General features: G+C 50.1%; 1 protein-coding gene across 3 annotated transcripts in view; it reads right to left on the bottom strand.

Moving 5' to 3' along the window:
• The window catches only part of Akt2 (AKT serine/threonine kinase 2), a 50,164-nt gene extending 26,246 nt beyond the window's left edge, over window positions 1-23,918 (bottom strand). Inside the window, exons 1-2 of one of the 3 annotated variants that reach the window (XM_057751610.1) lie at window positions 23,755-23,918; window positions 8,253-8,383 (exon numbers count right to left, since the gene is read on the bottom strand). In XM_057751610.1, coding sequence (XP_057607593.1) covers window positions 8,253-8,298 — 46 coding nt within the window. In that variant the 5' untranslated portion in view covers window positions 8,299-8,383; window positions 23,755-23,918. Of the gene's footprint in view, window positions 1-8,252; window positions 8,384-9,357; window positions 9,487-11,285; window positions 11,438-23,754 lie in introns of those variants that run through there. The other 2 variants (XM_057751619.1, XM_057751628.1) reach the window with 2 other exon arrangements.
• Between the last annotated feature and the right edge of the window lie 545 nt (window positions 23,919-24,463).

The raw sequence follows: 24,463 nt of genomic DNA, 5'->3' as shown, positions 1-24,463 counted from the left end.
TAATTTTTAAAATATTTTTACTTAATGTGTGGAAGTTTTGCCTGTAGGGATGTATCTGCACCATGTGCATGCCTGGTGCTGCAGAGGTCAGAAGGTGCTGGATCTCTTGGAACTGGAGCTGCACACAGGTGTGGACCACCATGCAGGTGCTGGGAATCCAATCTGGGTCCTCTACAAAAGCAGACAGTGCTCTCAACAAGACAGCCATCTCCCCAGACCAATAGATGTTTTTTAAAAGTGGAAACAATCCAAATGCCCAGCACAGGACCCATATGATGGGCTACTACTTGGTCAGAAAAAGAGATGATAATGATGGACTGCTGCTCCATCCTACAGAGCAGCTGCACCGTTACTTTGGCCTAAGGCAAAGAAGAGAATCAGTCATAGAGGACCACAAATTGAGGGTCATTCTGACTTTGTGAAAGTGCCAGCATTCTGTAGAAAGTGTATTTCCCATTTTGAATACCAGCCTTTTCCCAGGCTGGCAGTATACAGCAGGACTCTCTCTCTCTCTCATGTGTGGGACTCTCAGTCAGCCCTGCAATTCAAGAGTACACAACCAAAACTCAGTCATTCCACTGCGGCTACACGATGATGCTCAGGGAAGCTAAGCGCGTCAGGTGTGTTCGCAGTGTGTGGTTCTAACGTATGGCACATTTTCCCAAGTTCAGGAAAATCTATATGTATGCCCACTTACATAAAATGTCCACAACAGTTAACTCTGTGGAGACGAAAAGTGGATTAAAGGTTGCCTGGGCCTGGGAAGATGAGGGTCTGGAGATGGGAATGTTAGAAGCAGTGTGAGAAAGGTTCTTTTTAGGGTAGTGAAAACTGTCTAAAACTGAAAGCCAGGTGTGATAACTCACACTTGCAATTCCAGAACTTAGAAGGTTGAGGCAGGAAGATTTCAGAAATTTCCAGGGCTATCCTGAGCTACACAGGGCAGCATGGTCTAGAATGAACCAGTGTCTTAAACCAAACCAAACCAAACAGTCTAAAACTGACTGTAACACTGGCTGTTCTGAGAAGGCAGAGGCAGGACAGCCTTGGGAACCTAAAGCCTGCCTGCACAACTCAGGGACAGCTTGTTTCAGAAGAAAGAGGAAAACTATACACTGTGACCAAGTAAGTATTAGTCAGAGCCTCCATCTTCCAGCCATTAGCTGGGACACGAAGGAAAGGGAAAGATGACAACCACTAATATTGTTCTCCAGGCCTTTCAGGATGCAGAGTTGCTCCCTTGGCCACATATATGGGAATGTACAAGAAGGGAGACAATGTAGACATCAAAGGGATGGAAGTGCTCAAAAAGGAACAAACACCCCATAAAAGTTACCATGGCAAAACTGGAAGAGTCCACAATGTCACTCAGCGTGCTGTTGGCACTGCTACAAACAAGCAAGCTCTGGGCTGCCAGGAGGATGAATGCGCGTAGTGAGTATATGATGCACTCCAAGAGCCACAGCTTCCTGAACTGGCTGCGGGAAAATGATCACAGAAAGAAGGAAGCCAAAAAGAAAGGCTCCCAGGTTCAGTGGCCATGCCAGCCTACTTCCCCCGGAGATGACTAATGGAAAGGAGGCCAAGTTGATGAACTCCCTATGAATTCAGTATATTAGACATAACAATAAAAGGAAAATAACTCTAGACTGGAAAAAAAATAAGCTCCGTCTATGGAAATAAATCAGTGTAGTAAACATTCGACAGAATGCAGCGTCTTCACTGGAGCGCTCAGCATGCTGGGAAGAAAACGGAGGAGGCCCTCGCACACGAAGGGCACAGGGAAAGCCTGTGCTGCCGTCACTGTCATACAGCAGAGACTGGACAGGTCCCCGAGGTCAGGAACAAAATCAGGATGCGTCTTTTCTCCACTGCTCACAAACCCATTACTCGGTCATGATGGCCTGATGCTCCATTCTACAAAGTAGCTGAGCCACCACTGGGTCTAAGGCGGGAAGTCAGTCAATCACCTTTTCTGACCAAGAAAGTAAGAGGTGTCCCATTGAAAGGGGTGTAGTAAAACTACATTTGTTTGCAGGAAACAAGATCCTCATAGTGAAAAGTCACAGAAGAATCCACAAAAGATGGGATCTAGCTCAGCATGTGTATGTACACGCGCATGTATGTGTATATTAACTAATTTTAATGTATATTTTATTTTAAAATATATTATGTATTATATATTATATATTTTAATATATTAATTAATCAACCAATTTTTTACATACCAATCCCAGTTCCCCCTCCCTTCTCTCCTCCCACTTCCCCCTCCCAGCCACTCCCATCCACTCCTCAGACAGGTTAAGACCTCCCCTGGGAAGTCAACTAAGTCTTTCTCAGTCATCTTATTAAGGCAGGACCATCTGTTTTAAGAGGGCTGGAGAGGTGACTCAGCAATTAAGATCACTAATTGATCACTGAACCTGGGAGCCTTTCTTTTTGGCTTCCTTCTTTCTGTGATCATTTTCCCGCAGCCAGTTCAGGAAGCTGTGGCTCTTGGAGTGCATCATATACTCACTACGCGCATTCATCCTCCTGGCAGCCCAGAGCTTGCTTGTTTGTAGCAGTGCCAACAGCACGCTGAGTGAGATCAATATATATAATATATATGAATACATATATACATACAGTTTTTCGTTTGGCTGGGATGGGTTTTTGCTTGTTTGTTTTTCAAACAGGTTTCTCTGTGTAGCTTTGGAGCCTGTCCTGAAACTCACTCACTCACTCTGTAGACCAGGCTGGTCTCAAACTCACAGAGATTCACCTGCCTCTGCCTCCTGAGTGCTGGGATTAAAGGCACACACCACCATCGTCCATCTATACGTATATTTTTAAAAAGAGGGCTAGAGAGATGTCTCAGCAATTAAGATCACTGGTTGCTCTTCCAGAGAACCCAAGTTGGATTCCCACCACCCACACAGCATCTTACAATTGTATGAAATTCCAGTTCCGGGGATTTGTGGGCACTGCATACACATGGTACCCAGACACGTGTGCAGACAAAATACACATAAAATGTAAATTTAAATTTTTTTCTTTTTGATTTTCTGAGACAGGGTTTCTCTGTGTAGCCCTGGCTGTCCAGGAACTCACTTTATAGACCAGGTTAGCATCAAACTCAGAGATGTGCCGGCCTCTGCCTCCTAATTGCTGAGATTAAAGACATGTGCCCCAATGCCTAGCTGAATAAAAATATTCTTCAAAAACGAAAAATTAAAAATTCTGTACTGGTTAATTTTCTGTAAGTGTGATACAAACTAGGGTCACCTGGGATGATGGAACCTCAGCTGAGGAAATGCTTCTATCAAGCTTATAGGTCATATTCTTAACAACTAATGAGGGAGGGTCCATCCCACTGCCACCACTGAGCAGGGTCAGGCTGAGCAAGCCATGGGAAGCAGCTAGAAAGCAGCATTACTCCATGGCCTCCACTTTAGTCCTGCCCTGACTTCCTTTCATGACAGACTACAACTATAAGCTGAAATAAATCCTTTCCTTCCTAAATTGCTCGTTTGTGGCCTTTATCACAGCAATAGAAAGTAAACTAAGGGCTGGACACATGGCTCCATGGTTAGGAGCACTGCTGCTCTTCCAAAGGACCAGAGTTCAGTTCCCAGCACCTACATCAGGTGGTGCACATCTGTCTGTAACTCCAGGTCTCGAGGAGGCCAACGCCTGCAAGGGGATCTGCACACACGTTTATACCACCCACACATAACTAAAACAATAAATCCTAAAAACAAACAAACAAAAAGCAAGCAAGCAAACTAAGGCAAATTCCAGTAAGTGGGGCTATGGAGATGGCTCACCAGGAAAAGTGCTTGTCACACAACCACTGAAAAAGCCAGGCATGGCAGGGTAGGCCTGTAATTCCTGTAACCTGTGGGCAGAGACAGAAGAATCCTACAGCTTGCTGCCAAGCCAACCACCTGGCCTAATTTTATTTATGAGTATCCAAAATACTTAGTATCCAAAATATATAAACAACTTTTGTAATTCAATAAGAGAGCAATGAGCCCATGTTTTAAAGAGGTCAAGGACCTGGAAAGCTACTGCACCAAAGACAGGGAGGCAGAAGTAGGCGGAGCTCTGTGTTCAAGGCCAGCCTGGTCTACAGAGTGAGTTCCAGGCAGCCAGGGCTACACAGAGAAAACCTGTCTTGAAAAAAAAAAAAAGATAGCCCAAGCATATCAGTAATCCCCATATTTTGGGCACTGAGAAAATGCAAACTAAAACTATGATAAAACAAACAAACAAAAGAACTAGGTGTAGCAGCATTTATTACACTTAAGAGGCAAAGGCAGGAGAATTAGGAATTCAAGTTATTCTGGGCTAAATAACACTGTGTCAAAAAAAAAAAAAGACAAACTTTGTTCAGAGTGATACCAACTCACAACTGCCGAAAGAAATAACTCCAGTGTACATTTAAAGGATGGGTTCTAAAGAACATCCTGTATCCACACTCTTATTTGTCTATAAAAAGGAATAAGGGGCTCGAGAGATGGCTCAGTGGTTAAAAAGTGCTTCCCACTCTTGCAGAGGACCTACGTAGGGTTCCTAGCACCCACACTGGTCAGCTCAGTTTCCTGTAACTGCAGCTCTACAGGATCTGATAGCCTCTTCTGGCCTCCATGGTTACCACAGACACACACATACATACACACAGACAAATATACATAAAAAAATTATCTTAAAAAAAAGGAACGAAGCATTGACACAGGTCTAACACAGATAACCACTATGCCAAGGAGAAGCCAGGTCACAAAGGCCACAGTGTGTGATCCCAGCGCTGTCGAGTGTCTGGAGCAGATAGTCCACACGGCTGGGAAGCACTGCTGTTGGCAGGTGCGCAAGAAGAGGTGGAGACCCATCTGCTCAGTAGGCTCAAGGCTTTCCTGTGGGTGATGACGTATTTGGGAACTTTAAAATAGTGGCCACCTAACACCACGAATGTATAAAGGTCACTCAATTATACAAGTTAGAAAGGTTTATTTCATATTATGGCAATTTAACCTCAATTGAAAAGAGAAGAATGTTAGAAAAACTCAAACTGGGGATGCAGTTTAGAGAACTTGCACATACAAGGCCCTGGGCTGGGATCTGCAACATGCATTCTTTAAAAAACAAACAACAACAACAGCTCAGGTGGGCCATGGTGCTGGACTGTCTTGCTGCTTCTTTATCTGGACGCAGCATAGGTGATTAATGACCCAGGTCCTGATCTATCTGTGATGTTTCATACTTTAGCAACAAAAAGCCTACAGAGAAAGAAGAAAACACAAAACAAAACCAAAAACCATATCACAGTCTAATCCTCACAGTCAAATGAGGAAACTGAGTCAGAGAGGCTCACTTTTTTGGCAAGAATCATAGGACTGATGATGGGTGGTGGTGGCGCACACCTTTAATCCCAGCACTCGGGAGGCAGAGGCAGGCGGATCTCTGTGAGTTTGAGGCCAGCCTGGTCTACAGAGCGAGTTCCAGGACAGGCTCCAAACCACAGAGAAACCCTGTCTCGAGGGGGAAAGAAAGAACCATAGGACGGGGGACTGGAGAGATGGCTCAGAGGTTAAGCGACCGGCTGTTCTTCCACAGGTCGTGAGTTCAATTCCCAGCAACCACATGGTGGGTCGCAACCATCTGTAATGAGATCTGGCGCCCTCTTCTGGTGTGTCAGCATACATGGAGGCAGAATGTTGTATACATAATAAATAAATCTTAAAAAAAAAAAAAAGAACCATAGGACGACCAGCTCTCCGGGACAGTTGGCACTGAAATCCAGAGCTTGCCCTGACCACGATGCTGTCTGCCTCCACACCACCTAAGGGTGGTGGTGATGGCTAAAGCCAAGCCACAAATAGGATCTGGTGGCAGTCATACCCCAGACCCTGCTGAGTAAGTAAGAGGCAGCATACACTGCAGGCCAGGCCTTGAGCCCAGTCAAGTTTAGCATTAGAGGGCCAGGGTCTGTCCCACTTAGCTCTACTGCCTTGTGTCAAGGCCTCAAGCAATCACTTTTGCTGCTAGTCTGCTCTGAGAGAGTATCCAAGAAAACTCATTAACACAGGCTTGCCTGGGGCAGAGCCTGAAACCAGACAGACTGGGAGTAAACCAGTACAATGTCTATTTTAACCAGCAGGAGTGGGAATGGGTTAGCCAGATGCCCAGATATCAGGAGGCAGCAGAGTCCTCTTTCTGCCAGCTACTACTCAGATGGCCAAGGAGTACACCTGTGTGCATATGTACTGTGTATTCAAGGCAGGTGGGCCAGACAAAAGACAAGGACAGGCCAGCAGCCAATTCAACTCAGCCCAACTCAGTGTGGTACACACAAACACAGACATGAAGCCCTAAAAGGAGCCAGAGTGAAGACTCACTTTGTCAGCTAAGTCTAGGCTAGAGACCCCCGCCCCCACACTCAATGGTTCCCTAGCCACCTCCCTACTTCCTAAAACCTTAATCCAGTGAGCCTAGGGAAACTCCCGCCAAGGGACAGGAGTCCAGCAGACTGACACAGCCGAGCATAGTTGCCATTAGATGCAATCCCAATCATTCATTCTGCAGCTGTTTGCTGGACACCTACTAGATGTCAAACATTTCTTGAGGAAATCAAGACAGCATAGTAAACACAGCACATTAAAATCCTGCCTAAAGGGAGTTGACACCAGACGCCTGAATTGTTAATTCATCACACAGACACAGACCAAGCGCATACCTGTCATCCCAGTTCTAGGGAGGCTGATGCAGGATTACTACAAAGCTAAAAACTGCTTAGGATACCAAAAAATCAAAAACAGACCCAAGACGGGCGGTGCAGCTCACCCACTGTCACATCAAAAGGAAGTGGCAGGGCCAGGATCAGAACCTTTCAGGTGTCAATGTTTGAATGGCTGCATTTGACAGTCTCAAAGTCAAGGCTCAGTCTATGGGGCTGGAGTGCCCTGAGTGTCACCTGCTGTAGGGGAGCAGGAAATGGGGTTTCCTCTGCTGTTCTGCTGGCCCTAAGGAGCAGTCCGTTACATGTGACTGCTGGTGTCTGTGGCCAGAGATGGCAGGACAGGTTCTCATCAGTCATCTGTTATTCAAATGTGCCGTCTCGCTCCCCTCAGGATGCCCTGATTGTCCTGTTCCCCACATGTCGCTGCCTGTGAACTTTGGGACGCCCTTGCTGCTCCTCAAGCCCCAGATGCAGCATAGCTCTCCACTGTAAGCCTCAGATCCACCTTCCTCTCGTTGTGTGATTTATTCACAACAAAGGCCGCCAGTGGATACAAAGGTTGGCCTAGGCACCTCACCTGCCCCAGGATGTCACATGTCACCACGAGGATGGGATCCCCGACTGTCTCTAAGATCTAGAACAGCTCCTGGCACACAGGAGCCAATCCATGAGTTAAGCACTGAGTGAATGAAGTGTCTGTGAACCAGCTTCTTCCGGCCTGGCAACCTTCCTGCCCAGAGAAGGTCCCTGAAGGCCAGCGGTGACAAAGCCAACTCTCAGCACATGTTGCTCCCTTATCTAACTCCTACTGTCACAAGGCATCTGGTGCAGGCACAGGGGATCCTGGGCTCTCAAGGTCTAGTCTCCTCTCTATTCATGACCTCACCAGGGCCTCAGCTTCCTGTCCTCACAGAGGACTGTGGCTGGTGGGGCTGCCCAGCTTCCATCTCACCTGCTCCAGCTAGTGTTCTAGAAACATCAGGCAAGTGCAGGTCTCTGAGACTTTGTCCATTCTGCTCCTCTCATGGGACACATTTTCCAGGCAATTTTTGTGGCTCTGGTACCAGGCACCTCCTCCTTCAGGCTCTGTTCACTGTCACTTCCTCAGAGTACCTCCCTGCAGACTGTCTCTTCCCAGCCCTTGACCTCTCATTCACATGGCCCTTCTTACCACCTGACACAGCGTCTATTTACTGTGTTCACTGTGTTTCCACTCCAAGTGGAACATGGCTTCCACAGGGTCCCAGAACCTTACAATCAATGACTATTTGATAAATAAACATTGACTCGATATTGCTTAGCTGTGTTATTTGAGTTTTATGTGACTACCCCCTTCTAAGCCTCAGTTTCTTCACCTGTAAGATGAAGGTATGAATAAGATCGCTGATAAAGATACCGAGCCTAAAACCTTCTCTGGACTCATTCAGGATGTCCAGCTAGGGCCACAGAGTAATGGTTCCTTGAGCTGGAGATGCTAGGAGAGCAGGATGCAAGAGGGAGACACACAATCTGGTGAGCAAAAGTGAATCCTTACCACGTTTGTGGAGCCAGCCTTCTTTGATGACAGAAACCTCATTCATGGTGGCAGCATTAACACGCTGTCACCTACCTTGGGACAGCTCAGGGCAGCAGGACATGCAGGAGGCGCCTTGGGTACAGTACAGTCTACGAGAGACAAGAAAGGATTGTGAGAGTGAGGGCCCTATCCTGGACACTGAGGCCCTTCGGCTCTGGAGCTGGCCAGGCAGCGGGAATAGCCAGGGAGCCAGGAAGAGCTCTTCCCTTGGGGCCCGATCCTGAGGGAGAAACATGGATCACAAAAGAGCTGAACGTGCACAGGCTCTGCATCAGAGCTCTTCCCTAGGCCGGGCAGTGGCAGTACACGCCTTTAATCCCAGCACCTGGGAGGCAGAGGCAGGTGGATCTCTGAGTTGAAGGCCAGCCTGGTCTACAGAGTGAGTTCCAGGATGGTTCCAGAGTTACACAGAGAAACTCTGTCTCAAAAAAAAAAAAAACAAAAAACAAAAAACAAAAAAAAAAAACAAAAAACAAAAAACAAACAAAAAAACCCACAAAAACCAAACTCTTCCCTTCACACCTACGGCTGGACAGGAAGAGAGAGCAAGGTAGCTGCAGCCCCACCCCCTGCCTCACCCCAACGCCCCAGTGCTGAGGTAACCAAGAATGAATCAGACAGCCCTGGGCACCTTGGGTGTGCTCAAAGCCACCAGCATCTATCTGCCTGCCCCCAAGACAGACAGACTCATGCACGCACTCATTTCTTTAGAAATCAACCTGCCACCTTAAGCAAACTAAGAACAGCTTCCCCCAAGTACAGGGAGCTCCTGTACCATCCCCAGCTTCCTTTTCCTTCATGTTTCCACCACAAGAATGAGGAAAATAAATGAAGTCGCAGAAGCTCTGGCACCTGAGGGAACCTACTGCACACACACTTGTCTGGAGCCTAGAGACCAGTCCTGGGTTTGACCAAAGGCCTGGTTCCTTTTCCAAGACCTCTGCATCTGTCTTCAGGGGCTAACAGCCAACAGACTAACGGACGCCGAAGCTGCTGCTAAGTCTCAGGTTCCCTGAGCAGAGGGAGGAGGACAAATGTGGGCAGCCACCAGCTGGGCCCTTACCTGGAAGCCTGGGCCTGGACTGGGGCCATGGAGCCCAAAGTGCCTTATGTCTGCCTCTCCCAACCCAGGGTTATTTGCGGACAGCAGGTCAGGAGCTACAGAGGCCCCTGGAGAAGTGGCAACTGGCTCTAGGGACACCATGGGCATCAGCTTTCTCTCGTGCCCCATGGGAGCTGGTGGGCTGGACACAGAACTGCCTGGCATGTGACAGTGGCAGGCTGCCCAGGCCCTGGGCAGAAGGAGGGAGGTAAGTGGGAGGGACCGAAGGGAAGGCAAGGTGGCCAAAGACGGGGAGGACAGGCGGGTGTGAGATCACAAGCTGGACTCCAAGATACAAAGACAACGAATGAGTGTGGGGCAGAAACAGCAACAGGGGGTGTCCTCCACAAGCCGACCCCAAACACACAGGAGCACAGGGCTCTCAGCCATAAACAGCCCATCAATGTCAACCTCCCCACTTCCCCTTTAATGTTGGCTGGCAGAATCCTAGTCCACATCCTCCCGGAGTCTTACTTCCCTGCCCCAACTCAGAAGCCAAAGGGCCCCTCAAAAGTGAGTCGGTCTTAAGCCAAGCATGGTGGCAATCCTTTAGTCCCAGCACTCAGGAGGCAGCTGCAGGCGGATCTCTGGGAGCTGGAGGCCAGCCTGGTCTACAGAGTGAGTTCCAGGACAGCCAAGATTCTGTCTTTCCTTAGCTCAGAATCCTCCATGACTCCCCATGTCCTTGGCAAAAATGCCCAAGTCCTCACTGTGGCTCTCGAGGCTGACTTGCCTTACCGTCCCATGTCAGCAGCTGTCTGCTCAGCCTGGGGCCCTGCAGCCTTGGCTCCTCCCTACTCAGCCCTCTCCCATGTTCCCCTGCCTCACTCTCATCCCTCCATTTACACCTGACCTTGTCCTTCCATGTCCAAACCCTTCACAGCTCCCCAGTGTGTTTAGAAAACAGAACAAAGTCCTCCCTACACCAAAGGAGCCACGTGAGTGGTTCCTGAACCAAGAAAGCAAGGGCACACCATCAAAGCAGGGACTGCTCAGGTATTCTAGCCTTCCAGCTTATACCTTCTGGATAGTCTCCCTTCTTGGGGCCTCAGTGAAACAGTACACCCTCGGATCTCAATCTGCAAAGCTGCATTGAGTGCAGTTATATACCCTTGGGGCAACTCCCCCACACCCGTCAATACTACTAAAGTGGGCCAGCCCAGCACTGACATTGCCATGCAATGAATGAACTGATTCTCACCAACAGGCCGAGCTGCAGAAACACCAATCTTCTGGGAGTGTGTCCTAGGCTCCAGACCCTGGAGACCATCACATAGACACAATGATGGGCCTCACAAAACTCAACATTCTGAAGAGGAAAAACACACACATACCCCGCAGAACAATGTCACAGGGAGAGAGGTGCTGAGGAGAAAAATCAGGAGGAAATGGTAGGGAATGGGGCTGGCTAGTTGTAGTATAGGGTGCACATGAGCAAAGCCTCAAGTATTCAAGGCAATGCAGAGAACAGCACGTGGAAAGAGCCTCAGGCAGGGTCAGAGAAGATGGGAAAGCTCTACGGCAGGAGCAGCGCAGGGCCTAGGGTTGAGGGTCCAAAACCAAAAAACCAAACTGTCCCCAGCTACAGGTCAGCCCTAGTGGGCTGGGGTAGAGAACTAAGCCCAAAGCAATGTGAGACCCAGTAGAACAGAACCAAAGCACCCAGTGTGAGCAGAGGGCTGGCTGACAGACAGGCCTCCCACAGCTGCTGTTGCTCAGAGCTGCAGGAAGGCAGTCAGGTGTGGTCAAGAATGGTCGGGATTTCAGAGTCTGAGAGCCACGGCCAACCTGGTGGTCTTAGGCAGGGCACTGGAGCTCCCAATACCCTATCAGAGGGGCTGTAACATGCCCAAGTGAGGACAGAGGCTCAACGAAGAGAAGCCATTTACCTTGGGGTCTCCCAGTTGAGTGGCAGGGGCCCTGGTCACAGCTCCACACGCCAGAGCCACTTTTTACAGTTTCATTTCAGCGACTAAGAAGTCAGCAGCAGCTCAGGCAGGCAAGAGCAGGGGGAGGAATTGGAAGATCCCCTGCGTCCTCCCTGGCTCCAGCCGGCCTCCCACTAAGGGTGGCGCCTCAGCTGAGGTGTCTGTGACGCAGTCCTGGCGGTGATGAAATTCCAGGCAGCACAGCCAAGGGGATGGCCTGCTCGCTGAGGAGCTGCAGGCTGAGGACACTCAGAGGGGGCAGGGGACATGCCTGTGGAACTCAGGAGCACGTGGAGACCTGTCCTGACTACCCTTCTGCATCACACACCAGCAGGGAGTCCTTGTATGGCTCCATCACCCACTAGCTGCTGAGGGCTGGGGCTGCAGCAGGTGACTAACCACGAGCCACCTGGGAGGCCAGATGACAAGAACAAGGATCCCTCACAGGAAAGGATGCCTAAGCAAAAGACACAGATCTCAATAGTTATGAGGAGATACAGCGATAGATTAATACCACCTCAAAAACTCACAATGCCAAGTGTAGCCTACTGTAGGAGTACAAAATGGTGAGGCCATATCAAAATGATCAGTAACAATTAAACTTAATATATGGTTAACCCAGTGGTTTCCCAGCAAGCACCCCTCTGCAGTATTTTGCAGATGTTCCTTTGAGCACATGGACATTTTCTATATCATCAACTTTTATCAAAATGATCTTGTAACAGTGGACCAGCTGATAGCGGACAGCAGTTACTGAGAAATAGGTTCCCCTGGTCCTGAATTCTCACAAGCAAATACTGCCTGTCAACGACAGGTATTGTCTTTGGATTTGCTTTCTGAGCAGTTCCTCTTCTAGGAGGTAAGACCTGGATCAGTGGTAGGTGACAGGTTTTGGGACAAAATGGAACGGGGCTTTCACTGCCACTGCCTCAGCAGGACTCTGCTTACAACCAATAAATAGCACTGGTTAATGCAGATCCTTGTGGTTCTGCTTCTCACAGCCCATCTGTGAGTCTGGCAGGGAAACCGGCCCCAGAGGGAGTAAGAGGCCACAGCCAGCTGCAAAGGGAATTGAGCTGTTTCTAGGCTTTGCTCTATATGTTCACCTCATGGATTTTTTTTTTCCTTCCAGAAATGGGAAATTCAACCCAGGGTCTTGTACATTCTAGGCAAACACTCGACCAATGGGCCATACCTCCAAAACCTCTTTCTGACTCTTAAAGGCATAGTTTCAAATTACCTACACTGGCCTAAAACTTATTCTATAGCCCCAAAGGATTTGAATTTGCAATCCTCTTGGCTCTGCCTTTTGAGTTCTGGGATTACAGGTCTGTGGAATTACAGCAAATCCAGATTTTAATCAAGCACCTGCCATGCACCCGATATAGCAAGGCTGTGGGGACCCAATGATAACTAGGACAGGCAAGAGTCTCTACTTTTCCCATGCTGAGGTAAGGGTCTAGAACTTCTCAAAAGGGTGCAAACAGAGCCTAGCGCGTGCCCTGTGGCTTCCCTTCCCTTAAGGAACAGGTGTTGTCAAGAAGCCAAGCACCGGAATGGAGGGCCTAAGGGAGACGGTGCAGGCCTCACAGGAGGGCTAGGCTGTGGGTGGAAGGGCTCTGGCTTCAGTGATTACGCGTCTCAGAGTGGTGGATATAGGTAGACAGAGTCCTGGGATCTATGTAGGTCTCACACCCTGCTAAGCCTCAGGCTCCCCAGCTAGGACAAGGTGGACCCTATTCTGTTCCTCTGCGCATGAACTGCCAGTTCGGGTTCTTGGTGTCATGCATTAATTACCTCTCATATCTGAATCCAGAGCTGAGTATTTGGCTTCTAAGGGGACCTCTGTGTGAATATCATTGAGGATAGTACTTGAGCTAGACAGATGGAAATACAATGTCTTAAAGACAATTTGGTATGTGCACATTCATGTGTGTGGTTGTGGGCAGGCATATATGCATACTGTATGTAAATGTCAGAGGACAATCTTGAGTACAATCTTCAGGCACTGTCTACCTTTCTCTTGAGACAGTTTCTCATTGGTCTAGAGTTCACTGAGCACAGTGAGCCCCAAGGATCTGCCTGTCTCTAGCGCCCAACTCTGGGTTTTTCACAGGTCTGGGGATTGGGTTCAGGCCCCATTATTATACTAACTGAACCACGTGTTTAGCTCTCAAAGACAACTTAAAAGAATGCTGCTGAGTGTTTGATATATAAAATTAGTCTATGGTACCTATGTACTCTGCAACATTTTGTTGTGTGTTTGAAAGTGGGTCTTATACCATAGCCCAGGCTGAACTCCAACTCACTGTGTAGTCAGACTGGCCCCAAACCTTGGGGTAGTTCTGCCTTAGCCTTCCAGATGCTGGGATTGCAGGTGTGTGTATGTAACTGTGCTTGACTCTAAAACAGAATAAATCTCACCAGCTGTAGCCAGATCCCCCTTGGGAACCATCTCTAATCACCTCCCTGCTGTCCAGAGCTGACCATACATGTGACCTCACTGATACGGCCAAGCTACAGCAGAGTTGGGATTGAAACCTGGGTCCTAGGTTTGGAGTCCCCCTTACCATGTTCCTAGAGGGGAAGCTGAAGCAAGCACCTTTCTGGAGACATGGAAAACTCCTGCTTTTGGCAGCTCAGAGAGCCAGGCTGGGCTCTTCCACTCCATCTCAACTCCCAAACTGGAGTTCTTCTATATGGCAATTTTCTGTGATAGAGTGCAGAGAAAGTCACTTTCCCAAATGCAGTAAAAGCACAAAGGTAAAGCAGGAACGTGGCTCACGAGGGAACACTACGGGCTCACATGTGTCCTCCCACTCTGGTCCTCCTCAGTGCAGCCACTCCCGCCTTCACAGTCCTTCCCTGACCTCACTGCAGTTGCACAGGAGAGAGGGGTCCCTAACCAGCAAGCGGAGTCAGCCTGCCTTGCCAGTTACTTCGTGTTTGGTTTCTTTTTCTGGGTCTCCTATACTTTGTCTCCTGTGTTTTAGCACTGAGGCCCTTTGTATTTTCCCTAGTTTGTCTATCCACCCTCTTGTGGGTGGGTACCACAAGGGTACTAATTTCTTGGTTAAGATGGTTTAGTAGGTGAAGGCACTTATACCAAGCTAGACAACCTGGGTTCTATTCCCAGGACCCACATAGTAGAGAAATCCAACTCCCACAAGGTGTCTTTTGAATTCCACATGCACAGCATGGGACATGCATGCACGCACACACACATACCACAATAACAACAACAAAAACAACAACAACAACCCAGAAATACTGTGCCAAAGTCAGGTTTGGTGACACAGGCTTATAATCCCAGATACACATGACGCTGAAGCCAGAGGATCACAAGCACAGGGTCTCCTGTCCTACAGGGAGTTCAAGGCCTGTCCTGGACTTAGTGAGACCCAGTCTCAAAATAACAGCTACCAGGAGGGCTAAGGGGAATGGCTCAGTAGTAGCATGCTTGCCCAGCATATGGCACAAGAAAGAAAGGAAGAGGGAGAGAAAGACTGCTATACACAGTGTTTTTGTGTATTTTTAAGACAATGTCTCGCAATAATCCAAACTGGTCTCGACATCTTAATTTAATGAAGGCATTTTAGAAAAGTAGATGTAGGGTCAGTATAGTTTTAGAAAAGTAGATGTAGGGTCAGTACAGATCTCCTGTCCTGAGCTTCAGAGCCTGAAGAGGCAGGTGCTTAAGTGTCACATGCACAGAAAAAGGAGTCAGAAGAACTGCGCCCACAGTTCCAGGTGTGGGACTCAGGAGGCCTCAGGATGCAAACTCAACACTTCCCAAGTGGCAGCTGCAGGGTCAGCTGGTACTTCTATTCCCTCTGGCGGGCGGAGACACTGGGTATTTCTGACCGTGGAAATTTTTACCTACTCCACCTCCTTGGTGAGATGGTGGCATTTAAAAGACTTAATTTTCTTCTTCGCCACACATCCCTCACCCACCCCATCTGTCTCCTGAAGTAGGTAGGATTGAAGGCAGGATGAAGGTGTGGGCAGCTGCCAGAGACTGGGACAAGAATAAGCCCAGAACAGATTTCCTCATCTTTTCCACCACCTCCCCCAATACACACACCTTCCCCTCACTGCACCCCCAGAAATCATGTCAAGTATTCTGGTCTGCCTAGCCATGATCCCCAAACAAACCAACAACACCAGCTGCACTCAGTGGGCTTCTCCAAGCACAGCCGACAGTACACGGGGCCACTTCCAGGAACACATGGAACACACCAGGCCCTTACAGAGGCTGTGAAGACCACCTGCCTCAGCCTGCCCTCTGAAATGCAGCCTCACAGACCAACTTCTCTGGGTCTCTTGAAGCATCTGCTCTCACCCAGGCCTTTGCACATGCTCTTTCCCCTAGCCAGGATGCTGTTCGCCATACTCTCTCAGCCCAATCCTCCATTCTTCATGGAAACTTGCCCTGAACGACTCCTTCCAGGACTAGGGCACTGACACGCATAGCTCAGCCTGCCTCTCCCTCACAAAATGCAACTCTAGTAGCCTCTGGCAATATTGCCTCCTCTGCTGGCCCAGAAGCTGCATGAGGCAGGGACAGATGTTGGGACCATTTGGAGTCCTGGCCTCCAGCTGCTCTTCCCTGCTAGAGATCTTTACTTTCCTCTGATCTGAGTTACTAAAGGCTGTGTCAAAGTTGTTTACCAGCTCTGCTTCACAAGCAAGTGTTGCCTTGGCCTTGAGGATCAGAAGATAAGGTTTTCAGCTGTTGGCCCACTTGACTGTGGGGTATATAAGACTCCATGGTGCTATTGAATAGAGGGGCTTCTTGCCAGTGACTAGAGGTCTGTGTCTCTGTGAATCTTTGTGTTTCAACCTCCAGCCCCTTGCCCAAATCTCGGAAGCTCACAAACTGTATGGTAGCGCATAGAGCGCAGATAGGCGGTGTGTGTGGCAGACAGAGCCTGCCCAGGTCCCCACTGTTTCCAACTCTAAGCCCTACTCATCACAGGGCCAACACTAGAACTTTAATTTATCCCAGGAGGGATAGCAACTGGAACCACAGATTTTGTGTTCTAGACCCCTAAGGAAAGGTAAAACCAAATACTCAATGTTCACCAGATCCGTAAATAAGGTGTCCACTATGCCAACACTGGCACCCAGGATACATCTGTGACCAGAACCCCTGCTTTGGGAGGAGAGAGCAAAATAAGTAAGAAAAATTATACAGCATATTCCAAGTGTCCAGTATCAAGGAGAAAGGCAGTGTACAGAAGACCAAAGAGAGGACACAGGAAGACCCATGGAAATGGTAGCATCTGAGCAAAAATGTGAACCAGGCAAGCCACATGGAAAGCTGGGAGAAGAGCATTCCTGGCAGGACCTGAGGCTCTGCGCTGAGAAAAAACAAAAACAAAAAACAAAACCACTAGGCCGGGCGGTGGTGGCGCACGCCTTTAATCCCAGCACTTGGGAGGCAGAGGCAGGTGGATCTCTGTGAGTTCGAGACCAGCCTGGTCTACAAGAGCTAGTTCCAGGACAGGCTCCAAAACCACAGAGAAACCCTGTCTCGAAAAACTTAAAAAAAAAAAAAAAAAAAAAACAAAAAAAAAACACTGAGCCAGGCCTGGCATCTCTGAAGGCTTTGGTTCTCCCTGGGAAAGAGATGGAGACCTGTGGGCCTGAAACAGGCATGGTGAAGGGCTGCGCATGGTCCATTCTGCCTCGAGTGTAGCAGCACAGGTACTCAGTCAAACAGGCTGTACCACAGCCTTCCTTTCCACGGGCCCATAGGAACCACAGCTGATAGAAAAGAAGTAAAGAGGGGCTGGAGAGATGGCTCAGTGGTTAAGAGCATTGCGTACTCTTCCAAAGGGCCTGAGTTCAATTCCCGGCAACCACATGGTGGCTCACAACCATCTGTCATGAGGTCTGGTGCCCTCTTCTGGTCTGTAGACATACACACGGACAGAATATTGTATGCATAATAAATAAATAAATATTTTTTTAAAAAAGAAAAGTAGTAAAGATGGGAATATTTAGAGTACCAATAGCTAAGATACATACAATCGAAGGAACCAGACTGCTGCCATCAGACCCGAAGCCTGCAACTGTCTGTCTTTGCTCCCAAGAGACAGAACCATCACCCTTCTCACATTGCTCCCTCCCATGCCCAGGCCAGTGCTCATCATCTCTGACATCCTGCAGACCTCAGCTGTCTCAAACACACATATGCATGCTGTGCACACACACTCACAGCAGGCTACAACCATCTGTCACTCCAGTTCCAAGTGATCTCACACTTTTTCTGGCCTCCAAAAGCACTAGGCACATATATAGTACACAGACATATATACAGGCAAAACACTCACATACATAAAACTTTAACACCAGCACGGGGGTGGGAGGAGGTAGAGACAAGAGACTTCCCGGAGCTCACTGACCAGCCTACATGAAACAGGCTCCAGGTTCTGCGAGAGATCTTGTCTGAAGGCAATAAGGCAGCAAATTACAGAAGACCTGACATGGGCACACTCACCCAAAAAACTCAAGTGACTACACCACACACAACCAAAATAAGCCAAACATGCTACATATGGTTGTGTGCCTCAGTGTCTCATCTACTAACTGGAATCAAGAGCCCTTCCCATGCCCCAGGATGCTATGCATGGGCACAGTGCTAATGCACAGGGCACACACAGGAACTCAGTGTATCGGCATCATAGTTCATCAGGCCCTATGCTCCCAAAACTTCCAAAACTCTGAGCCCACTCCTTCAGTCCAAAAGCACAGGCTGCCCACCCCAGAGGCCTTCTAAGTTCTCAGATGCCACAAACCACAGCAGCCAGCAGCTCAGTCAAGCACCTTCTCAGCAGGCTGTGCTTTCTTATACATCAGCTTCCTGAAAGCTCCCAGGATTGTGCAGGAACATTTCCACGTTTAGTTGAACAAACTGCACCTCAGAGAACGAACCCAGGTGCAACCTTAAAATACTAAATGGGGGACTCTCTATCAGCCACCCCACGTCCAACCACTAGCAGAAAATGAGGAGCCCAAGGACAGGTCCGGGCAGAGAACAGCAGTGGCAGCAGCCCCACCACATCCAGGAAGGACATCGAGGTGGCAAATGGAGAACGGCTTAGATTTCTGACCTCACCCTCAGAAACATCTGTAGCTGAGCGTCCCGGCCAGGGTAGCTGGGCTCCAGGAGCCTGCCGAAGGGACCTCTGACACGGAGCCTTTCCTTGCACAGCCCACCCAGAGCCCAGGCCCTGCTGTGGGTGCTGAGTTGGCAGTGGGTCCTGCCCCAAAGGAGCAGGCTGAGATCCCACCCTAGTCCTCCCTCCCTCTTGGTCCTGCTCCTTGGCTGTTTCCCCCAGCTGGGCCTCTCGTTGCTTGGCTGGCTGTCCAGAGCGTCTGCCACGGAACCACCCTACCATGCAGCCCGGAGGCCTGGTGGCGGAGGGCCTTCTGCACAGAGTTCCAGGAAGCTAAAGAGGCCCACAGAAGGGTGGTCGTAGGTTCTCCAGAGGCCTGACTGAGATTGACCACAGAAGACGCTTCTTTCCATCCCTAAGTGCTGGGGTCTGCATAGATTCCCCAAGAGGTTCACTCCGTTCTCTCCAGATCAAGCCTTGGAAAGGACACCAGGGCTGCTGCTGCTACAGCACCAAGCCTTAGAAATGAGGCTCATGGGCCAGACTAGAAGACACCCTCATAGGGCCACTAAGCACCTTTGTGCTGAGGGGATCCTGGAGCCAAACCATACAAACACAGCACCTGATTCTCTTCCACTTGAGGACCTAACACAGGTACAGGGACTTTCAGGACCATTAAGAGACAGCCAGAGCCAATTCTTTCCATCCTTAAGGTTTTCACCCAGGGCCCGTCGTGACTCCATCATGATACTCTAGGCTGAGGCCACAAGTCAATCTTATTAAGGAAGGCCTCCTTGACCACCTAATTTAGACCAAATAGTATCACACCCTCCTTTCCCTGGCCTCCATTTATCTTGCGCTCATAACACCAACCCTAACCTGCTATGCTGTGACACTGTCAGCCGTCCCTGTTTTTACTATAGAAGGTGACGCCCAAGACCTGTTCCTTCCAACTTTGGGGGCAAGTGGAGAAGCAGTGGGCAGACTATGACAAGGACCCTTCCTGTTGGTGTGACAGTCATTCACACTGTTAGCAACAGAAGCTGGCTAGGCTAGTTAGAGATGCTTAGACAAGTCAGCCCATTGAGTCCCCACCTCAATCCCTAAATGTAACAGCCATGACCCTGGGGAACATCGTGTGAAACCACAGGAAAGGGAGGCAACCAGCGGGTCTCCACCGAAGCAGTTGTGAGGCAGCTATTCTTTCAACGGGGAAGTGGGAGGCCTGTGAAACAGTACCCAGCCCCAGGCAGAAGCTTGAAAACCTCCAAGGCCAAAGTCACCACCAACTAAGTAAATCCTCATAGACTCCAAATTCCTTCCCAGGCTGAGGAAGCAGCACTCCCGCTCATGCAGGCCTCTAGGCCTCTTTCCCTGTGGTGCGTCCCTAACCTCACCAAGCTCATCCTCCGACCACACCTCCACCCCGTGGTCTCCCTGCTGCTCCCAGACTGTCGGCCTCTCACCCACATGCTTGTCCCACCTTACCTAGATCAGAGCCCATCCCTGCTACTACATCTAAAGAAGTTCCAGATGGCTCCCATCACCTCATCCAAATTGACCACCTAGCAGCTACTCCACTCCCGCTTACCCCGTCAGTCTCCTTCACAAAGGTCTTCTGTTTTATAGACTGAAACTTTAAATGTAGCCCCGGCTAGCCTGGAACCTATTATGTAGATCAGGCTGTCCTAGAACTTAGAAACCCATCAGCCTCTGCCTTCTGTGCAGCACCACATCTGACAGAATAGGGACTCTGCCAGTACCCCAGTATCTCCACCTATGCAAAACCCTGCCCGCTCCCGCCCTTCCCACCATACCAGGGCTGTGGTAGGGAATCAGTAAAAGCACACAAAGGTAAGCACCCAACCTAGAACTCTGGAAAGGATTCAGAATCTGTGCCATGGAAGGTAGTAACTACAGGAGCAGAGGCAAGGGGCCATACTTCTTAGCTTACTTGACTATATGCCAGTGCATCTCAACATCTGGGAGAGAGGCTAACGTCTGCCCTACCTTCCTGGTACCCTTTGACAAGCTTCTACAAACTGGCTAGGGCCCTGAGTCCTAGCAGCACTAACATCAAGTATAATTTGTTAGGCCACCTGGCCATCACTCTGTCTACACAGAAAAGCTAGCAGTAGCCTCCCTGGCTCACGTGAGGAGAGGCGTCGAGACGGCTGAAGCACACACTCAAAGCCACACAACCAGCACCTGTGCTCAGAAGTACACCATAGCCTTTTTAAAAACTGGACTTATTACTGTGTATGTACGTGTGCACAATTGGGGGGGGGCATGCTGTGACGTGCGTGTGAAGGACAGATAGCAACTCTGTGGAGCTGGTTCTCACCTTGCACCTTTATGCGGGCTCTGAGGATTGAACTCAGATTGCAAGGCCTGCACAGAAAGCGCCCTTACCCACTGAGCCATCTTGCCAGCCTAACAAATTCTTTACAGAAGTTGGGAACCAGGACACTGAATGTCTGGGTGGAGACCGGACAGAGCTGAATCTCTAGACACCTGATGGAATCAGAAGTAGGGAATGAATGAGGCAGGAGCCTCAGTCCCCTGACAGGTTCTGAGTGTGCACAGAGACTACCATGGTTGGCACCACGGGAGAAGTTTTCTATCAATTAACCCTGCCTCCTCACAGGAACTGGAGGCGGGTGCTTTTTGGAGCCCACTGCATGAGGTGAACACGGTAGCCCCATCACACAGCCAGAAGAGATCTTCCTCCTGCATCTAATGTAGCAGGAGGGTCCACAGCAGCTGTCACCACCTCCCCTCATGGCTCTACTGCCAGCTCCTACTGTCCCAGCACACATGTGCCCAGGGTTAAAAGAAGCCTAATTCAGCGCTGTCCCCAGGTTCCTCCAGCAAGTCCAGAAATGCTGACCATTCAGAGCACCCCAGCTAGGGGAGAAAGCAGCTTCCCAGGAGAAGAGGCAAGGGGGCAGAGACCCACTCCAGCGTGGGACCTCTTGAGCAAATAGGATATAGGACCAGAGCCCAAGTACTCCGTGTCTATCTGAATCCCAGCCTGGCCTCCAAGGGCTCTGAGAAGACCTGGAAGCAAGCACCTCCTCCTTCAGGCCTCAATTTCTGACTTTGGGGGAAAAAAAATCCAAAACACTATATAAAACCACAAGACCAAGGCTGGGCATAGTAGGTAGTCACAAACAAAGGCCACCATGGCTCAGTGCCTCAGTTGCCTTACCTGCGACAAGGACATAACATTCCTAACTCACTCTTTGGTCTCTATAGACACAACTGTAGGTATGTTTTGAGACTTAATGAAGCCGTGTGCAAAAGGCCTATCACATAGCTAGCACGATGGGAATACTCAAGAACACACGTTACTTACTATCTCTAGAAACGGTGGGCTCCTGGGCCTCAGTTCCCTCAGTTAAAAAGAAGAACATAACAACGGGGTCTGCTACTCTAGGATACCAGGCATCCCGCACAGTGTGGCTCGCTGAATGTCCCGAGTGAAGGTCAGCCATCAATTTCATGCTCATTACTTTTATTGCTCCTGTTAACTCTACCAGGCAAAGCTTCTAAAGCTACCAGGAGAGGGACCAGATAAGCACATCCCTAGTAGAGAAAAACCCTAGAGAGTAGCTGCTGCCTCTCTGGAAACCAGGACACACGGGAGCCAGTCAGCATAGACACCGATGCTAGAGGGCAATGGCTTCTGACTGCTCCCTTGATCATACCAGCAGCCTGGCCAGCTAGGTCAATCAGGGACTGCAGCCAGTCCTCCAAGAAATCTAGACCTAAGGCAAAGGTTACAGGGCAAGCCAAGGTCACAGGCTGACCTAAGGAACAAGGACACTGACCACACACTTCTGGGGTTCCCTGCGTAGGGAACACAATGAAAACCTAGATCTGTGGTGAACCTAACAACACCAAGCAACATAAAGTGGCCTTCCTCCCTAGGAGAGACCAAGTTGGGTGAAGTGCTCTCCCCCTCAAAGTCCCCTCGGCCTCTGCAGAAAGGAACAGCTGGGAAAACAAAGCTCACCAGACCAACTGTTATCACTCAACTAGTAGGAGCGTAAACAGGACCTGAGGTTGAGCTGGTAACAGGGAGGCAGGAGCAGCCACGTGGCCAGAGATGGAGAAACTTTTGTGGTCTGGGCTGATATAGGCCCCTTAACATCCATGCCCACAACAGCAGGCAGTACCTGAACTCTAAACTGCTTCTCTAGGAAGGGGAGAGTAGACAAACTGGAAATCAGCCTTATCTGAACCTGTATTCTTTCAGCAGAGATCTGTCACCAGAACCCAAAAGGTCTCCAAATGAGAGAAATAGGGTCCCCAAATTCTGAGAATCAAGTCGTCTCCCAGTCACCTTGCTATGTAGAAGAGCTGTCCCTCAAAACACACCTTCCTCCCAAAAGGTGACAAGCAGGTCCAGAGATACAGCTCCTTAAATCCAAGCCCGACAGCCCCTCCCTTTCCTAATAGGGAGCCAGACTAGAGATCAGAAAACTTCAGTGACTTCTAAGACACATCTCCACTCCCGGAAGGAAAGAATTTGCCAAAGGATGCCCCTCACACCTTAAAGAGAAATAATCTGGGAGGGGTTCTGGCGTGGAAAGCGGACAGCCCCGTGATAAAGAACACCCAAGTTACGATCCCGTTCTCCTCAAGTCATTAAGAGTCCAATAAAGCCTGAGCTGTGTGTAAACGCCCACCACATTACAGGAAGCAGAATGCACTCATCGCCCACTCGGCATCACACCCCCAAAAGTACGCCCCCTAACACTCATCCAGGCCTCCCAGCACCCAGTGATATGATAATCATTCCGACCCTGCTCTCCTCTTGATACTAAAGGCGGCTCTCGCCTGCCTACGTGGTACTACCCTGACGGCCCCATCGCGGCCACCCCTGTTAGACTCCTCTCCGGAAGCTCCCATCCCTCTAAGTGCACTATAGGAACGGCTCCCAAACCACCCCAGCGGCAGAACCCTCTACACTTGACATGGGGTGCCGCCTTGAAGCTGGACTGCCCGCACGATACAGCGGGAGCTGTCTCTCCCGACAGCCCCAGGCCCGCGCACACTGAGAGAGCTCCCCCCGCCGCCGCAGTGGTACGGACCGCCGCCCACACCCCCGTCCCTCCGGGCCGATCCCTAAGCCCCGGAGCAGCCGCCCCCACTCAGTTCCGGAAGGGGGGGGCAGCCTCCAGGTCCGTGGTCCCCGCCCGGCGGGCACCGGTGGTACGGCCCAGCGCGGCCCCGCGGGGGGCCAGGACGCGACCATCGCGGAGGGGAGGGCACTTGGGGACACGCGCTGGCGCACTCACCTGTCACCGGCGGCCGCCCAGCCTCTCCGGCGGGGCTCTACCCCCGCCCATCGCCACGCTGTGCTCGCTCCCGCTCCTAATATTAGCTGGCGGCAGCAACGGCGGCAGCGGCGGCGGCGACGCCTTCTCAGAGTCAGGCCCAACGGCTCGCGCGGCACGGCCCCCCCGCCCCCTCCCCCAGCCCCCGCTCACCGCCCCCTCCCACCCGCTGGCCGGAAATACCGCCTTTTCCAGCCACAAACAGGAACTGACGTAAGAAGACCGAGGGCCTTGGCCTCAGAAAACATCAGACCGCAAGCGCAGGGACGAGGAGGAGGCGGGCTCACAGCAGCGCGCCTGCGTACATCTTAAGCAACGCCCGTCGTGGGGGTTTTAGTGTTTTCTTTTTTGAGTCTCGTTCTGGAGGTGGAGGGAGAGGGTTACGCACGCGCAGTAGTCTGCCAACTTTGGCTTTCCCCGAAGGCCCAAAGTGATTATTTCCCGGCAGTCCAAAGGGCCTTATTTACATACGCTTTGATCTCATTTTACTCTTCTTTTGCGTTCCTTGTTCCTAGACCAGCGAGCTGTTCTCAACCTGTGGGTCACAAGGGTTGCCTAAGACACCGAAAACACATCTGTTTACACTACGATTCGTAACAGTAGCAAAGTTACAGGTATGAAGTAGCAACGAAAATAGTCTTATGGCCGGGCCGGTGGTGGCACACACTTT

Source organism: Chionomys nivalis, chromosome 2, assembly GCF_950005125.1.
Source record: "Chionomys nivalis chromosome 2, mChiNiv1.1, whole genome shotgun sequence".
Lineage (NCBI taxonomy): Eukaryota > Metazoa > Chordata > Mammalia > Rodentia > Cricetidae > Chionomys > Chionomys nivalis.
This window is presented reverse-complemented; position numbering and strand designations above follow the sequence as displayed.